The 19,318-nt window shown below is 38.5% G+C and overlaps 2 protein-coding genes across 2 annotated transcripts; both read left to right on the top strand.

Annotated features, from left to right (window-relative positions):
- Positions 1-1,724: 1,724 nt before the first annotated feature.
- scml4 (Scm polycomb group protein like 4) lies at positions 1,725-16,122 on the top strand. Its single transcript, XM_086166914.1, has 7 exons — positions 1,725-1,812; positions 4,819-5,095; positions 10,252-10,451; positions 11,000-11,123; positions 12,262-12,489; positions 13,945-14,084; positions 14,525-16,122. Exons 2-7 carry the CDS (start codon positions 4,858-4,860, stop codon positions 14,645-14,647), a joined length of 1,053 nt encoding a protein of 350 aa, XP_086023040.1. The 5' UTR covers positions 1,725-1,812; positions 4,819-4,857; the 3' UTR covers positions 14,648-16,122.
- A 433-nt stretch (positions 16,123-16,555) lies between these two features.
- On the top strand, positions 16,556-18,334 carry lnc.lemp (lncRNA encoded micropeptide). Its single transcript, XM_086167086.1, has 2 exons — positions 16,556-16,798; positions 18,027-18,334. The coding sequence occupies exon 1, from the start codon at positions 16,625-16,627 to the stop codon at positions 16,793-16,795; it is 171 nt and encodes a 56-aa protein (XP_086023212.1). The 5' UTR covers positions 16,556-16,624; the 3' UTR covers positions 16,796-16,798; positions 18,027-18,334.
- The last annotated feature ends 984 nt before the right edge of the window (positions 18,335-19,318 follow it).

Raw genomic sequence — 19,318 nt, 5'->3', positions numbered from 1 at the left:
GTTTTCTGCCTAGGTAGGGATCAGTCAAATGTGGAGTGTGACTGATTGGTGGTTGATGGTTTTAGCCCAGTGAGCCAGTGTTAAAGTGATTAGTGTTTAAGTTCACAGACTCACACAGAAATTGTGAAACTGTCTTTGAACAACAATATGGTGAGAGTAATTTTGAGTGAATGACTTAAAATTCTGTCCAGCACCTTTACTCTTTAGTCTTCTGAGCAAAGCAAGCTTATTTTTCTAATTCTGACTGCCATTCAAAATGAAAGGTTCCTCTCAGTTTTTTTTTCCCTCCTGTATTTATTCTGTCCTATGAATACCGAAGAGATCTGCCCAACCATAAGAACCTCTTTAAAAATGAGTTCTTTTTTTTTTCGGTTAAACTGTAGTTATAATAAATGTAACACATTATGCCTAATTGTGTTTTAGTACATTCTAACCATTGAATTTACAATTTACGTGCTGGGGGGAATAAAGGAAATTAGAGCTTCCATGTACGTTTTTTTGGGCTGACACTATGTCTTTGACATGTCTTTAAATTTTTTTTTTTTTTTTGAAACAAATATTCTCGCATCATACTATTCACACACTCAAGTTAACTGTTTATATGCGAGTGTGTAACATCTGTGTGGGAGAGAACAAGGTTCGGTTTTAGGTGGGCATGCTCTCCTCACACCACATTCTCACTCATGCCCACGTACAAGCTCACTTGCGTGCACTCTCTCACATAATGTCAAAGCAGGTGTATGCTAACAGGTAATCTTGTACTCTTGAGTATATATCGCTCTGCAATAGAATGTAGCGTCAGTGATTTATGCTGTGTGGAAAAACAGTACAAAAAAAAAGGAAAAAAAAAAACAAACTGCAGTGAGGTTAAATACTAAACCATCTCTCCCACGACAGACCTCTTCCAGGCAATTGGCCAGCAGGCCGCCTCAGTTTGGACAAACTACCCAATGACTATCTGCCACATTTGTTTACAAAGGAACTGTCATTGTAAATGGAATTAAAAAATATATTATTTGTATTTAAAATCATTTCAAATAAAAAAAGTTTTAAATTAGTTTGTGTTTCTGTAGCGCATATACACTGTATATACTACGGACAGTACATGGGGTTCTTGAACTATGTTGTTTGATGGGAAAGATCCAATGCCAGATTAGTCCATTTATTATTATTATTTCATTTTGTTCAAGGTACACCTAAGAGGAAATGTTGAGGTGTTGCATCTTATTTCCCCAAAGTTAGTATGTTTTCTTGGTTTCCAGGCAATATATTTTCTTGGATTTCACATTATGCACATTTTAAATTGGGCTGGTAACAGGAGGAATTCACAGTCTACAGGTCTATTTTTATATATTTATTTATTTTTTCTAGAGTTTCCTTCTCGGATTATTCCTGTCCATTGCGGATTACACGCCTAAATGAATTATGAATAGGTGAATTAAATCACAAATAAGCAGCACCCCATCTCTGACACTTGCTGGTGCTATCTTATTTGTTCCCTTCTTTCAAAGCAACTTCAAAACAAATATATAAAAAAAATACTTTTAATATATATAAAAAAATATTCGCATTAAAATACCACTGATCTTCGATTTTATATTTCCGAGGATGTCACATCTCCAGGATCCGAGCGGTCCAGGTGGAAGCGGCGGCCGGCAGGCTCCGCACCGGCCGCCGCCCGCCGCCCGCCGCTCCTTCCCCCTGCCGCATTCACAGGGGCGGAACCCAGGCGGATCCACGCCGAGACGCCGCTGATTCGCGTCTCCGCTCCGGGATGGATCGCCTCCGTTACCTCACCCCCATCGCAGACAGGTAGAGCTACGTGGCGCGGACGATGTTTTTTTTTTTTTTTTTTTTTTAGATTTAATAAGAAAATATTTGCATAATAATCCCCCAAGAGTTTTGACCGCAAACTCCAGCCGAAAGGCTGCAGCCTCCGCCGGGAGACAGGTGACAGACAGGCGGCCCCGGACATCCAGGAGCCACCGCTGTAAGACATCATTTTTCTATTTTACACGAATTTCGCGTGGATTTCAAGCCAGTTCACGACTGTTGGTAAAGAAGTGACTGACATCCACTGAACATCCCTTTTTTTGCTGACATCAACTTCTGATCACTTCAACCGAAGCATCTCAAGAGGCTCCACAGATTTGGCATTGATGTGCATAATGTCAATGATGTAACATGTGTACGTACACGCACGAGAGCAAAAAAAAAAAAAAAAATTGATTTTTTTTTTTATTATTCTTCAGATCTAGATTAGTCCTGAGCAAATCTAGTGAAGTGGAAAAGTCATGCGTGCAAAGGTGTGGCGTGATTGAGCCACTGGCTGTGACGACAGAGTGGGGAAAAAGGTAAAAGTGTTTTCAAGCAGGTTGGGAGGGTTGGAGAAAAGTGTCAGAGGTAATGTGTGATGAAAGAGTAGCAGCAAGAATGAAAGGAAAAGTGCACAAGACCAGTGACGTGGAGTCAGACGAGGCAGGAGAGGCTGTGCCTCACTTACCAAAGTTGGAAAGAAAAAAATGTAAAATGAAAAAAATAATCAAATGGTTATATTTATCAATGATTTGCACTAGAAAGGTATTTTTCATTTAACTTCACCTGTTTTAGATTTTTTGTAATTCAAAATCACTGCATTTTCACATTTACTGTTCAAAGACTAACAAGAGATGTGCGGTGAGGCTGCAGACTGTTGAGCCTCAATGTAGATTGTGCAATGACAACTGACTGCTGGCATGCTCTGCACAAAGACCGTATTGCTGTCTCTCTGTATGTCGCTATAAAAATGTTGAAACGCTTTTGCTATCTAAACTGCATTTCCAATGCAAAGTGTTTTTTTGTCAACAACTACATGTGTGTTACTAGTTTTTTGTGCTGAGCGATCGTAAAACAGTTGTGAAGAGTCACTAAGTGAACCACAAAGGTCCCCTGCCTCGTTGAAGTCAGTGCCTCACCAGCCATGAACCTCACCACACCTCACTGCTAAAGACAGTGGTCAGACCAACAATGTTGTATTTATGGTTTGGAGACAATGGTAATGAGGAAAAGGCAGGAAGCACAGCTGGAGGCAGCAGAGATGAAGATGTTGAGGTTCTCTTTGGGAGTGACGAGGATGGACAGCACATGTAAGATGTTTTGGAGAGAAGGTCAGAGGAGCCAGACTGAGATGGTGTGATCATGTACATAGGAGGGATAGTGATAGTGGTCGACGGATCCTGGAATTGGAGCTGCCAAGCAGGAGGTCTAGAGGAAGACCAAGGAGAAGATTCATGGATGTAGTGAGAGAAGATATGAAAGTAGTTGGTGTGAGTGAGGAGGATACAGAGAATAGGGTTAGATCCAGGGTCTGGCAATTATTTTAGCTGGCGGGCCACATTTTGTATTTAAGTTTTATGTGCGGGCACACTAAGCATCATGTAAATTGAAGGAAATAAAAAAAAAAAAATCAAATTTAAATATTTAATTTTTTGGTATTTTATTTCAACTTTGAAATAATTAATGATCATATAAATGTGCCGACATTATTTGTATGTAATCATCAATACAAAATTAAACAAAAGGAAAAAATAAGGAGATTCTAAATTTAATATTGATTGAAAATACTTTTTAAAATATTCAAAGAAAATAGTTTGGCAGCCCACGGGCCGTAAAATGCCCATGTCTGGTTTAGATGGAGAAGGTTGATTCGCTGTGGCGACCTCTGAAGGGAAGTTCTGTGGTCCACTTTGACCATCCAGCTTGGGATATAGAAATATTGTGGCATATTGTATGGGCCAATGCATCATGAACGTGTGTGTGTGTATTTATTAAAATTTGACAAATTATCAAATTTGTTTCCGCAAAAATAGACAACGAACTTCCAGCAGTTCTGCAATAAAATACAGCCACATCCATTTGTCTTCTACCGCTCATCCTGCCCTTCTGCACCATCCTGCCCGAACCACCTGGTCTGACTCCTCTCTATGCGGAGGAGCGACGGCTGACATGGTCGGAGAAGCCAGACAGAGATGGTTTGGTCATTTTCAGAGGAGGTATAGTGAATATATTGGTAGAAGTATGCTGTGGTTGGAATTGTCAGGCAGGAGGAAGACCAAAGAGAAGATTTATGGATAGAGTGAAGGAGGAATTGAAGTTAGTTGATGTGAGAGAAGTGGATACAGAGAATGTTGTCAGACGGAGGAGGTCGATTCACTGTGGCGACCTCTGAATGCAGCAGTCGAAAGGAAAAAAAAACAGAAGAAGAAGGAGAGGAAGCCCTGCTCTCCATCTAATGCTGGTAAATAATGATGGGGGTGCAATTAGTGGCAATTACCGAAGGGACTAATAATTAGAAATATAAATCGAAACCGCTTGTCTTCCCTTATCGTACCGGAGGCCAATTTTTTCTCTCACTTTAATTTTACATCACAAACGACACACTTTCCTCTTCCCCTCACGCGTTGGCAGAGGCACATTGTCTTATTAGCCTCCAGATTATTTCTTTGACCCCTAGCACACTGAAGTAATTATGCGGCGGTGTACATGAATCTATTCCCTGCTTTAAAACGGCTCCTATCTTCCTTCACTCTGACAGCTTTTTTTTTCTTTCTTTTTTTTGTAATTTCCACACTTAATTCCCTGTGAGGGTTGAAAGCTCTGAAATTAATTTGACGAGAATGTGATTAATATTTACCCACAGAATTGTGGTTGAGCACTGGATCATGAGCAAATAAGGCTTAGTATGAATCACAAGTACAAACTGTTTTTTAAGGTGCAGATAAATGTATATTTCAGTGTATTTTCAATTTTAATGTAATTTTTTTTTTTTTGTGGATTGAGTGTAATGCAGCCCATCCTTCCCTGTTGGGCAGTGTGGGAATGAGACTGCGAGGAGGCCGGGATTTCAACCCTGACTCACAGCATGACGCAACCAAGACCCCTCATGTAGCCTGGTTACCGATACCTGGTGTCCTCAGCAAGGGCGTGCGCCTGCGTTTGCGTCTGGATCGCCGTGACAACCAAGGGCGTGACTGCTGGCACCTGGTGGACTTGGAGACAGAGACCCAACTGGTTGGGCAGACACTGAAGAATCGGGGGTCTGATTCCTGTCCTCGGGGTAAGACTGATTTAAATAGATCTCAAATCTGCACCTGCTAGAATTTGACTGATTGTTACATTTTAGAAGGGCTTTCTGTGTGTATGCATCATGCAGAAATGCTTAAAAAACTTCCCCATCATTATGTTATTACTCATTATATCATTGTATAAAAATAACTGATTTTCATGAAAATAAGAGTGACCAATGGGTCAGAAAACTCAATGAAACATTCTGCCTGATTTCTTTTTCTGCTTCACTCCCCTGTTATTTTGATTTACATTTTCAGAAAGCATAATTGAAAATGTCAAGGAAAAGTAAAAAAAAAAAAAAAGAAAAAAAAAAGGATTTATTTTTAGTCCAAAGTCAGAGATTTTTGGAAATATCCCTAAGGTTAAATTAAAGCTCTTTACAGCTCAACAGATAGGAAAAGGCAAAGGCAGGGGAGCCATAACTTAATAGGAAGACAGATAAAACATGATAAAGCATGAAAGAGTCTGGGGCAACAATTGCAAAATAAATAAATACACATGTACGTATATACATACATACATACATACATACATACATATAAACATACATTGTTTAAACCACACGGGCCACAGTTGTTGTTTTTAGGCACCAAGTGTCAAAAGATCATCTGATCAAATGTGTGTGCTAATGTTTTTCATGTTTGCATGATGAATGAAGTGAACAGGCTGCATGGGAAACCTGTACAGTTTGTAGTCTCATTTCAAAAATGTTTTCTATATGCCATTATTGAATTTTTGTGCAAAAAAAAAAAAAAAAGAAAAAGCACCAGGCAGATAAATGCAGTAAAGCGTGTCCCCCATGAAATGAATAGGAATTTATGAGTAGAGTAAGATGAGAATAATTTAGTGAAATACCTTCCATAGATATACTCTGAAAATGCTATTATATGGCCTCAGTATTGAATGTATTCCTGACTGTCACTTATCAAATCTACCCCCTGACCCTCTGCTGGTGAGGACTCATCCCTCGCCTCTGCATTATACTGTGCTTTGAATGAGCTCAAAGGAGATAAGCAGGGGCAGTTTGTCTGTGGTCATATTCTTCTGACTATGTAGATGTGACCGTGTGTGTGTGCACGTTGTTGTTTATCCATTTATTTATTCCCACCATATCGCATGACTCTGGCCCGGGATCCGATTTCACTGTCTGTTACCATGGTGATGCCCTGCCTGAGCTGTAAATAAATTCAGTTGGTTTGTTACCTTGCTACATTGATTCACAGCACCCAGACACGCATGCCTGCACACACACACACACACACACACACACACACACACACACACACACACACACACACACACACTAATCTCAGTGCAAAGCATATTGTTTTTGGTGAAAATTCAATTCAGTGCACGCATTTGTGGGTGTGCACACATGCATTGAGATATGTGTTCAGGTGAGCACTTTGTCGGGGGTGTTTCGATGACTCACTTCGTTTCAGTTACCACTGCTGATGTGAAAGCAGATATAAATCTTCATCCCCTGAAGCCACTGATTAAGTTATGCTAATCGTTGCTGATCATTGCCGCGCTGCCTTTGCCGTAACAGCAGGCTCTAACAGCTATCAAACGCTTCTCTTTTAACATCGGACTTCCATACAGAAATGCCATCCCTTCAAAAAAGTAAAAGGACTGACTACTTAGGCAATCTAGTAGTCACTATTAGTTACTACTAATTACCCATAAACATATTCGACTGTGGTCCCAAACCATCGCTTCTGGATCCGGTGGAATGATGCAAACCTTTGCCTTGCCTGCAAAACCAGTGTTTACTCAGTGCTAAAGACAGCCGGTGATTTCTCTTTTAAAATAAAAAGATGCTTATCTCTTCTCTCATTAAGTCTGGAGCAGTAATGTGATGCGCTTGTAAATTGAACAGGACCGATTGAGAAGAGACATCAGGATTGATCTCTCGTTGTAATTACTTTCAAGATATATGTGTTGGTTTTTTTTTTTTACACACACACATGCACACACAGAATATCATCATGCATAAAAAAAAACAAGTATGTGAACATACAGCAATCAAGGTATTGTAGCTATATTGCCCTGTTTATTGTCCCGTTTTAAATAACTTTGCCTGATTTCGTGGAAGTAACGCATCACCTTTTGTCCTGCCTGTCACATCCAGAATTAAAAAGGCTCCTGAAGAGACGAGTCAGGACAAATCTCTTGACATGCAGGAAGGCGGCTGTACTTCTGAGCAAGGGCACGCCGGTGTTTTGATCCCACTGTTGAAAGGTTAACGTGATTTTGATTGAACCTTAAATCCCACCCAGCAATGCGGTTTCTTTGATTGCAAATGGGAACCAGCCCCGCGACCCGAGTGTGACTAATCGATACATGGAGTTGAAGGGGGCAAAGCTTAAACTGTAAGATACACTTGTAACCCATAACGGAGAATCAAGATTTCAGGGATTTTCATGTCTGCTCCACAACCTTCTCTTTGTGCTAATTTTTCTTTCCTCCAAATTTTGTCACTTATTAAATCCCAAACAGTTGTTCCGTACATGAATAGGGACCAAGGCAAAAATAAGTCTGACTCAAAGCTTTGCCTAAAAGATATCTCTGACGGTTGAGCTTTACATTTTTTTTTTCTCCTCTAATTTTTTATAGTTTTATTTTTTAGAGCTGTATTATTTTTCCACTCTGAATGATGCCACTGTAAGGACAGAATAAAGATATTCATTCATTCATTCATGGGGGCCAAAAATCTTTTTAGCAACACTATGGTTTTTCACATCTGACTTTATTTATTTATTTATTTACTTTTTATTGAAAATTGAAATAAAAGACTGATTTGGAAAATCTTAGTCAAACAGCATTAAGATTTTCATTAAACAGAAATATCAATTTTATGTTTCTGAGAAAATGATGTTTTATTTTGACTGTTACTTGTAGGGCTGAGAACTGAAATATTGTCTAACAGTTGATCAGAATCAGAAACAATGTGGTAGTAATAATGATATTGTCCTCAACCAATGTTTGTGGAATTTTGATAATAATTAGATTACAGATGATGCATTGCAACTCAAAGTAAATAAGAAAAATTATAAACTGATATAAATGATAGTATCAAGATTAACAATAGCGCAATGTCATTTTTTTGGAGCAAATCAAGTGACATCCAACTTGAGTGTCCACATTAAGACACACTCAAGTCATTTGTATAAATAACAATAATATGTATGCAATATATAATAATTAAAAAAAATATGTAAATCATATTTTATCTTTGCTAGTTGTGATATAACTAATAAAACATTTTTTCTCTCATTTTTTGCTTCCTGAGAAAATGAACAAGAATCTGACACTTCTTAAGAAATTAATTGAAAAAATAAGAAAGTAATTGAGAAATGACTGAAAAAGTGGAATTTGATTTGTTTTTTTGTCCCATTTATCTCTGCCTTTGATGAAGCTTTTTTGTCCATGTAGAAATTCCGTTTAATATTTAAATCAAGATTATGATTTCTAACCTTGGCGCGTGTCACAATTCAATGCTGCACAGTTTGAATCCCAAGTCGCACGCTCCGAGCCCCTTTTGAAGAAAGAAAAGAAAGAAACCCCAAGCTGTGGCAACTGTAATTACATTACAGTCCCCCTTCCACACACACACACACACACACAAACACACACACACACACACATCACTTTGAGCACAGCAGCACATCTGTCGGCTTGTCGGCTCGCCTCTAACATCCACGGGATGTTAGAGGCCTGTTGCTATGGCAACCTGGGGGGGGGGGGACGGCACAGAGGGAGTGAGTTAGTGCTGAAGAGAAAAACGGAGGAGGAAAGATCAGGGTTGTTTCAGAGAGAGAGGTGGCCGGGGATCGAGACACACTCAGCGGCTGCTGTCTTGACAGTGCAGACAGACGGCCGGAGAGACAGCCAGTAGGCCTTTTACCGGAATACTGGGGGAGCCGATCCGGAGGGAGGGGTGGAGGAAGAGGGTGGGAGGCGTCACGCAGACAGCAATTACCAGACGACCGGGTGTTCGGTAGGCAATGCTAAGAACATTGTTTTTGAAGCTTTTACTTAAGAGCAAGGAGGTGGAATGAATATTTATGTCGTCTCTCTGCGCGGGTTCGACTTTTCTGCGGTAGTTTCTTATTACAGAAAATTTGTTGCTCTTCATCAGTTGTTGGGCGTAAAGGGGAGAAAAAGAAAAGAAAACACACTTTTGGGGGAGTTTTTACTCCACTTTTATTTGTCATTGAGTGTCTGAAACTATCTTAGCTTTTCTAATTTCATTATAATACACATTTAAAATTGGTTCATTGTTCCAATAGATATCTTTGCAGATACAGGTAATGTTCTGCTGACTTTAATGAGATTCTCAGCTGGTGCTGATTTGTGCATATTTTAGATTATTTCTTGAAGATTTTAGCATAACTTTTTCCAATTTGGATTTTTTTGCTCTGTTTTGCCAAAACGATTTATTTGAATTTATGGCAGTGAATTAACTTTGAAGGAGTGAACTGTATACAGACCACATTTTTTGCTACTTAATAAAATGGATATATTGAACAGCCCTATAAAGTATGGCTTTAACTAACAGGTTTAGGAGTCAGACGTTTATACAGCACAGTTTTTTAGTGCAGATTGAATTAACTTTTGATGGAATGGCCATGTCAAGTAATAGACTGTGTTGCCTAAATTAGATGTTGGAGGTTTTATCTTAGAGAGCCGTGTAGAGTCGTGGCAAACTGGATGAATGATATCAACAGAACCGGAAAGCGCTGCCTGTGTTTGTGTGTTTTTGTGTGTGAACGCTCACCTGATTGATTGCTTAACTGCGTGGGTGTTTTGGGTAAATTGGCTCTGCTCTCACTTCCTCTGTGCGAGTCGAATGTGTGTGTGCATATGAGTCTTTGTGTCTCTCTCCGTGCTCTAATGATATTTATTGCAATCTTTGCTGCAGGAGATGAGGGGGGAGGGTGTTGTAAAGTACAAAGCATCATGCGGCTTTTGTTTCCAGTATTTCCTATAGTTTTTTATGTGTTTGAATAAATGCATGTGGAGGGGGGAAGGGGTGTTTGGGGGTTGTCTCTCACATGTTATTTTCCATTTCATTTAGGTGGGGCAGTTTGAAACTTCCACTTCCTGTTTTGTCTGTAATCAAAATGTCTCCGTCTCTCTCAGATCTGATGAGTACCCCGTCTGTCGCCTCCGAGATGCAGACGCCGGTTCTTGGCCCCCAGTTCACGGCAGGACCCACGGGAAAGCTACCTGGCAGGAAGAGAGGACGCCCTCCGATACGGAAGTTTAAGTTTCAGGATTACACTGAAACTTTGTCACCACTCAAGATCCCCAAAAGGAGAGGCAGAAAACCAGGTGTCAAGGTCAGTCTCCCAATTATTTCATGGGAAAAAGCATTTCCTAAAATAACTAATTTACACAGTTTTGATAATTACCCTGGATTATCGCTTCATTGAATCTTTTAAATACATTTATCAAAACAAGTGTAATTTGTAGTGCAACAGATTTAGATCACTTCCTTATTAGACGATAACAGTATCTATCTATCTATCTATCTATCTATCTATCTATCTATCTATCTATCTATCTATCTATCTATCTATCTATCTATCTATCTATCTATCTATCTATCTATCTATCTAAAAAATATATATGCAAATGCAAATTATATGATAAAACGGTATATATTCTTGCCTTAAAAATACAAAAGATGATACATTTCATGTGTATGTTACATCAGCCGAATCCATCCAATTTTCAAATAGGAATACGCGACATCCCCATTACTTCTTCCTGTTCCTGATGTAATCTCATCCCCCGGGAGAAAATGGGAAAGCTAACGCAATTCTTTTACCCTTATGGTAACTTACTTGCATGAGTGCGTGTGTGTTTTCTTTGTGTGTGTGTGTAGCTGAAGCCCAGGATGGTGACATGCCCACTGGCAAACTCACCTGCGAATACACCAGAACCTGAGATGGGCTCCATCCCACAAGATGCTGCTGTTCCACACCCGGCTACATCCCAGATCCTCACAGGTAGCAGGAAAGACATACATACAGACATGCACTTCCTCTTTCTCCCGCTTGCTTGCATGCACACACACATACACACACACACACATATTTTGATGTAACGGCATAGACATGTTTCAAAATGAATGGCGGAAATTGAGAAATTGGCCCAATGAAACTTTTTTTATGATGGACCTTTAGTACTCTAAGGGACATTTGTGATATATTTTTGCATCTTTGGTATATAGTGCCTTTCCTTCCTGTCTTTTGTTGTGATATTTTTTAATTTTTTTTTCTCCCCTTGTTATCTTGCACTGACAGCGACTCTTATCTTTCTTGCTGTGTAAGTAACAAAAGACTGGTTCTTTGTGGGGAGAAATGCTTTTAGATGTCAAATATTAGACATTTATACATGTTGAATGAAATCAACACTAATGTCTGTGGTGATGGATGTTTGGATGCATTAAATGTGGAATATTCTTAGCCTTTCACTTCAGTTCAGAGTCTTTCCCAAGGTGTTGGTATTCCGTCCCGCTCTTATGCCACAGCGTTTTTAGTATACAGTATATGAGTGTATTTGTTTGTTTCTTTTCTTTTTTTTTTCGCTTCCTGTCTTTCTCACTCTGAATAAGCAAATATGTGAAGATAACCTCCAGTGGGTTGTTAGGTGGAAGGGCCAAGGATCAGCGGTTACTCTATTGTTCTGGCAAATCACCAGATATGGTTGAAGTTACAGTGTACACAGTCTGTCTGGAAAATTGAATGATTCCATTTAATCTTGTAGACTGAATGTACTAGTATTGTATTATGATATAATGATAGATAGATGATAGATAATAGTATTGCAGTTCAGAAATTAGTAAATGCAATGCATGAATGAATGGAATAGCTGGTAAAGTGGGTGCATACTGATAAATATAGGTGTGTGTATATCATGCTGTTACACTGAGATGGGAAATTTGTAAATAAATTAGTATTTTGACATGCTAAGGCCATAAAATGTTCTCTTTGGATGTCTAGTCAATGATCAGTTGTTCAATTTCACATATCAGTTCATTTCTGTAAGGAGAATTAAACCGCAGCAGACACTAGCTGAACCCTCACGGTCTTTCTGTATCGATATTAAAGAAAATCGGACAATATTTTCACATTTCCTCTGCAGCAGAAACATCGATGCCCGGTGACTTCCCATGTGACTCTTTTGTGGACTCCAAGCGTTACGCTGTCAACCCCAGTGACTCTGCCTTTGGTGTCAAGGCATCGCAGATCCCGAGAAAACTGTCCTACAGTTACCGTGGCAGCAGCAGCAGCAGCAGCAGCAGCTTGATCCCAATGGGCTTGTGCAGACAAGCGCTGAGTACAGGGAGTTTCCCAGAAGGAAACAGGAATGGTGAGGTTGCAGTTTATTAATGGTTGTTCTCACACACCTGTGGTGCAAACACACTAACAGTAAACAAATGCTACAATTCTATGGTTTTATTATTCTCCAGGTCGAGTCAAGTTTCAATCAAAAAATGAAATTTCCTCTTTTAGGGCTTTCAACCTCTTTGCAGTATGACATCCTCTGTCAGGGAGGCTGTGAATGTTAATTATAATAATTATAATGATCACAATAGAAATAATAAGCATTTACTTGAGCACCGCTTTTCACGATAAGATTAATATAGGAAAATAACCAAAAGACTTAACGAAATCAAGAAATGAAATGTAAAGCCCACACAATGAGAATGAATACCAAACAGTAAAACGACATGCAGGCAATATGTGTGTATGCTAAATTGGATAAAAATCTTTTGTAAGACATGGTTTTTGAAGAGGTGTATGCTCTGCAAGCCTCCCATTTTCAGGCAGTTTTAGAAAAACAGCTTCAGCTTTTAAACCACCAAAACACTACATCATATTGTTTAAAAGCCCCAAATCTGGTCCCATAGCAGTGTTTTAACTTATTAAACTAATGAGACCATTTTGTTCTTGATTGACTAATACTTTACAGTTCTTATGGGGATGCTCAGAAAATGGTCTGCTGTTATTGAATTCCAATCAGTTCTTCTCAGTCTGGGCAGATTTCCAGTCAGTTACATTGCAATGAAAAACAAAACAAAACAAACAAACAACCAAATGAAAATACTCTCTGGATCCTTATTATCAAGTTAAGAAATGCAAAGTTAACTAGAAATATCAAGAAATTTCTTCAAATGGCTGTAATCATTGAAATCAAACCCTTTGATAATTAACATTCTACAAGAACTTTACACAAGAACAATAAATAAGAACTTTATGAATCCCTCCAGATGCAATTTGTTTTTGCAGCTTGTACATGAAACACAGGAAGATAGTAAAAGATACGAGGGAACACAGGGAGAAATACAATCAGTCATAAATCATGGACATAATGGCCATGACACATTGAGAGACCAGTTAAAATGTTATGCAAAGAAGACAATGGGATATGTATAAGGAATAGAGAATGTGATTATTTTAATATTGATAGTTATACTGAGGGGCGGGGGTGCTAAGGACAGGCGTTAATATGGGGAAAAACAGCTGGTTGTGAAACCAGACAATATGTGAAAAACTCAGGAGATATAAATAAGAATAAAAGCTTTATAGAGAAGGCAGACAGCCTGCTGCTGCTGATGCAATATTCCTCATCATTCACGTCAAATCTGGTCAACACAACACCACACACACCACGAAGTCCAATTTGCCACAATGAAAGAGGTTAATGTGGCACTAAGGACAAGTTATGATATTGGGAATAAACATTTTCTTGCAAGTGTTGCCTGCTGTGTCAGAATTGGGTATTCAACATATTCCTGTGTCTCTTTCTCTGTTTGTTTCCAAGCTTACGGCCCAGTAGATGGCAACTGCAAGCGTCCCGCTGGTAAAGATCCATCCAGCTGGGGAGTGGAGGAGGTGGTCTGGTTCATCAAAGATGCAGATCCCCAGGCCCTCGGACCTCATGCTGAGGCCTTCAGAAAGCATGTGAGTCGGGCTGACATTATATCGGAGCTTTATGTGGAGTATTTACAAGTATAGGGAGCTCACTAAACCACCTGGGGATCACAGAAAGTAGACGTTTGACCATTATCTACTGTACACTTACAGAGATAAGTAATCTAGTGTCATCGCTTGTTGTGAAATTGTTTATTTTCACAAAAAAAACAAGCATTTCTGTAACAAGATTGATTTCAATTTCCTTTTTTCTGAAAAATTAGCCATAAAAATAACAATTATTACATTTGTTATGAAATCCATCTGATTTCAGAATGTGATTATCATTAATAATCATAAAAACAATTGTTCCAGTCTCTGAATAGTAGCCTAACTATTTGCCAGGTTTTCATGTAGTAGTGCTTGACCTTTTAGCCAATGTGTATTTTTAATATTACTTGTAATTTTTCTGTTTGAATGTTATATTCCAGGAGATAGATGGAGACGCGCTGCTTCTGCTGAAATGCGAGATGATGATGAAATATCTGGGACTGAAGCTCGGACCAGCACTCAAACTTTGTTACTACATAGACAGGCTCAAACAAAATCGATAATGATTTGCTTCAGGGGCTTCGAACCTTGGCTTGCTCGATCTGCTTTAACAAAAGATCTCACTGAAGTTCGCTAACACGTCAGTTCTCAGCTATCAGCAATGATAATGATGCATTGGATCAGGTTTGTGTACTTTCACGACTGCATCGAAAGTACCCCCCTGGGGTTCCCGCAGACTATAAACAGCACAGCTTTGGCAGCTACTGCATAAAATGAAAGTTGACTTTCTGCACATGATTGATAGGATCCAACTCTCTGGTGAGGATCTGAACCTTGGACCCTATTACTATAATTTATGGTGCTATACCTCATATTTATATTATAATTATTTGTTTATTATTTTAATCTAATGAAGTTGTGACTTGAACACGTCATGGCACATTTTTCAAAGACTTCATTTTTTGTAAACTACAAATTGGATCCAGGTATAAAAAGGGAAACCAATGCCTGGTTTGGGTATTACATGAATACATACGTACACATACAATACATGTGTGTGCACATGTATATATTGTGATTACTGGGAATGACATCAATGAGGGAAATGCGTAATGTTTATTTAACTATTTTTTTTTTATTACGGGGACATTTAGCATAAAGAAAATCACCAAGTACTTTTATCATTTACAAACAATCAGAGGACAATGACCAGGAAACAAGAATGAAAAATATCTGAAGCTTTCATTTGAAAAAAAAAACAAAAAACAAAATCCTACATCATACCTTGCCTCCTTATTATTTAAAGGGTTAGTTTAATTGAAAAGAAATCTGAATAAATGTGAAAATGAAATGTTACTCCCTATGTTAAGGAAAAAGATAACCCAAACAGTCATTGTAACTGCACACACGTATGAATCTCATCCCTTACCCTAGATTTCAATGGATTTTGTTTGATATTGCCCATGTGGAGCTGCAGATGATTATTCTTTTCCTCAGGAGTATTTCCTTTTTTTGTTTGTCTTAGGTTAATATCAGATAATGATCATACATAACAGGACATAGAGACTTATTTTTTTACATTGGTATACCATGAATTGTATGGGATGTCATCTAAAACAACGCATTTTGTTTGCAGACAATTTTGCAAGTCTGACACACTGGTGTAAGTGCATGCAATATGTAGCAAGTCCATGGAATATGGCTTGCTCATACTTTATCCATAACCCTGTCACTTTTTTGACAATATTTGACAGTTATCGGTACCTCCTCAAAACTTTGAAATCTTCCATTTCTTTTTTTTGGTCAAATAATGAAGCAGCAGCCTTGAATTGTAAAAACTGTCAAAATGTCTGATAAGATGTATTGAGCATTATTTATCAGTGTTTTTTCTTTGAAACACATTTCCAGCTTGTATTCCCAAAACTGTGGCCATGCAACCTTCATACCGTTTGCAATGTTTTCCAATAACTCTTTTTAAATTCAGTAATGATTTACTGCTGACAGTATGTGGTTCATTTAATAAAACAACCAGATAATATATGATTGAATGGTTTATTTTTTTTACACATTCTCACATTCTATATTGATTATGTTTTTTTTCCTCTGTATGTTAAGTCTTACACTTTTATCTATCCACTGTGCAAAGTGCAAAAAACAAATGCAACAATACCAATCTTCAGGATATTTGTGAATTTATTTATTTAAGCTCTAAAGATTTGAACACATGCCTTGACAGAAAGAAAAAAAATAGCAATAATTCATGTAAATGCATTGACATAATTTTCAGCAAGGTTTGAAAAAAAAAAAGCTCAAATAACTATTATTTGTCACTTTCAGTAGATAAATCTATTGGTTTACATCAACATTAAAATAGTCTTCGAAAACGTCTCAACTCTTACTCTGAAACCCGCGAGAAGAGAGACGCTGAAGTATCGCGGGAATACGTGGGATTCACTTCCTGTTTGAGCCAGTCTAAGGAGCGCACGCGACCCGAGGTCGGGGGGCGGACATACACAGACATCTGGCAGGCAGAGGTGAACATGGCAGACCTAGCGGACAGATCGGTTCAGGTGGCCGTCATCGTGTCCTTCGCGGCCGGATTCGTCGCGGGTTGGCAGGCCAACAGAATGAGGAGGAAGTTTCTCGACTGGAGGAAGAAACGTCTCCAGGACAAACTGTCTGAAACTCAGAAGAAGCTGGACTTGGCTTGAACGGTAACTTGACTGACATGTTGGCGCGGATAGTTATTGACAGTGACTCAAATTTTTAGCTAACAATCCACCAGATTCACCAGCATGCGGTGAACACTCTTAAAGGGTTACATAAACTTTAGTATAGAAAGGGATTCTGCTTCAGTGGAAGTATTTGAAGTGGGATATTTAGAAAATAATCCTTAACTATTTTGTGTTACATACATACAAAGTTGAATACTAGATTTCAAACCCCTGTCTGATTACTGATGATTAGCAACCAGGTGCATTCACAGATTATAAAAGGTAGCAAATAGATCTATCTATCTATCTATCTATCTATCTATCCATCTATCCATCTATCTATCCACATATATACAAAATAAGATGGATATATAAATATTATGGTGAGCCCTTTTGTATTTGAATTTCAATCAACGTGTTTTTTCTTTTAATGAATCAAGCAAGGTTTGTTATGAGAATCCCTTGTCTTAATCTTTCTTTAGGCCCCCTAAAATATGACCCAAAAATTGTATTTTATTAAAAAAATTATCCAGTGCCAATATCACCTGCACTGGTGTAAGAATTTCTGTAATTTCCCTGTCCTGCTTTTGTCCAATTCTTTTTGTTGCCTGTTGCCCTTTTCCCCCCAGCTTCCCTTTCCCCCTGTTTTTTCAGTCAAAGAACAGAAGTCTTCCAAAATTGTATTTTATCTTCCACACAATTGCACTCTTTTGTTACCCCTCTGTCCCACCCAACAACCTTACTGTCTTCCAGAATATGTTTCCATGCTTAACATGCAAACAACTTTTTTTGCCAGGAGGCTTAGGATATACAAATGAATTGTATCATAGTCAGATATACTGTTTTTGAAAAAATGATTAACATAAAACTGACAAGTAGATATTCTAAAAGTGATAAAAACTACTACTTCTAACAAACAAAAAATACTAGAGCTAGACTCTCACCTCTTTAATAACTATTATGTCAAATAGTAAAATGATTTTCTTTTTCTTGCTGCTTAAATGTGCCCTGGTTGTAAATGTATTTTTACATTAAAGTCTAGGAAACTGCATTTGAAAACCCGTTGCAAATTATATTGCAGTTGTTGTAAATAGGACACTGTCACAGATTAACATTGGTTGTCTTTGATTGAAGTTTTCTCAACCTGACATCAGTTGTGACCCCAATGTGTAAGCTGTTGTGACCGCGGAGGCTAACTCTCCTTGTGTCTTGGTTTCTTTTCTGCCAGGTCTGGGATGGACTGCTTGGGAATCGCCTCGGCCTGCTCTGAGGTTGGATGCTGGACTTTCTTTGTCAGCCACAGTGGAGTGGGGGGTGGACGTCTGCGTGTGTGTGCACTCTGTCCTATTGCACCTTCCTCGGTGTTGTCTTCGGTCCATGTGATATTATCTTCGATCTGTGGAACGTCAGTCTCCAGCCAGATGTTTTAAACACCAAGATTATAGTTGGTGTTCTGGCCAAAATAGCATTCAGACCTTATCATGTCTCAGGTTATATTTGTTTCTCATGTGGTCAAATAAATTATTGGGTTTTTCATGTTTCTCGCCAAATTATTGTTCAGAAAATCATTACTCTCGATCCTTACAAGTTTCCACATGTCCGAGGTGACTCAAACATCAACAAGGAGGACTAGAGGACTTTCTGAAAGCTCTTCTATCCGTGTTATAAACCCCAAGTACCTGATGGCACCGCACTCCTCTGTCCTTTCAGTGGGAATATCCATTAACTGTATTTTGGAAAGTGCTACAAATGCCCTGGCTGTCACCATTTGTGTCCCTCTTCTTAGTTGTATGAGAGCTGTATGTGTAAGCTTAAATTGCGGCGTAACTGGTTTGCTAGGACTGTTCATCTGCTTTGTTTCACTCTTTCAAAATGCAACTCGGCAAACCCTACAAATAGCCATGTTCAACCCAGAGAACGAAGAGATAGATAATTTATCCTGCCCAGTTCCCCTTAAAACCTCTTTTTGTTTCTGGTCTTCGTTTATTCTGACACCATATTAGGCTACTCTGGTCTTCATTCAATCATTTCTTTTATAACTAAATGAATAACAAGAGTCTCATACATTGATTTTTTTTTTTTCTCTCATGCATTTCACATTATAACTTTGCGAATAGCAATTTATAGATTTTTTCCCGCTTGATTCCGGTGTTTTTAAATTTGCATTTGAGTAGGAAATGTTCCATAATGTTCATCTGTACCATTATATTACTGACTGTATAATAATCTTTGCTCAGTTAGCCTCTAGAGTGTTAAATCCCGAACTGGATTGCTTGTGACATTAATTTATATCTGAGTTTGACGGCTTCTCGAGTGACATCATCTGCCAGTCATACTTTTACAGAATTTGTTATACCTCCATCATGAATCTGTTTATTTATTTCATGATTTTCAAAATATATGTGTATGTTTAAAAAGCTCAGAGGATATGAATTCAAATGAGCTCAGGATAAATACTATACTACAGAATATCAGATGTTTAAGAGGATAAGTCTCCCCAGGGCTGAGGAATTGGTTTCA

The sequence above is a fragment of the Fistularia commersonii genome, chromosome 20 (assembly GCF_037954325.1).
Source record: "Fistularia commersonii isolate RoL2024-O1a breed Wild chromosome 20, RoL_Fcom_v1.0, whole genome shotgun sequence".
Lineage (NCBI taxonomy): Eukaryota > Metazoa > Chordata > Actinopteri > Syngnathiformes > Fistulariidae > Fistularia > Fistularia commersonii.
The sequence above is the reverse complement of the archived record's forward strand: the minus strand, read 5'-3'. Positions and strand labels throughout refer to the sequence as shown.

What these genes read in the sequence shown, in the direction of transcription:
- scml4 (XM_086166914.1), top strand. Translation starts at nt 4,858, where the DNA reads ATGAGACTGCGAGGAGGCCGGGATTTCAACCCTGACTCACAGCATGAC. An exon ending in GCAGAAAACCAGGTGTCAAG is followed by an intron (nt 10,452 to 10,999) that starts GTCAGTCTCCCA and finishes GTGTGTGTGTAG; the next exon opens with CTGAAGCCCAGGATGGTGAC. An exon ending in TACATCCCAGATCCTCACAG is followed by an intron (nt 11,124 to 12,261) that starts GTAGCAGGAAAG and finishes TTTCCTCTGCAG; the next exon opens with CAGAAACATCGATGCCCGGT.
- lnc.lemp (XM_086167086.1), top strand. Translation starts at nt 16,625, where the DNA reads ATGGCAGACCTAGCGGACAGATCGGTTCAGGTGGCCGTCATCGTGTCC.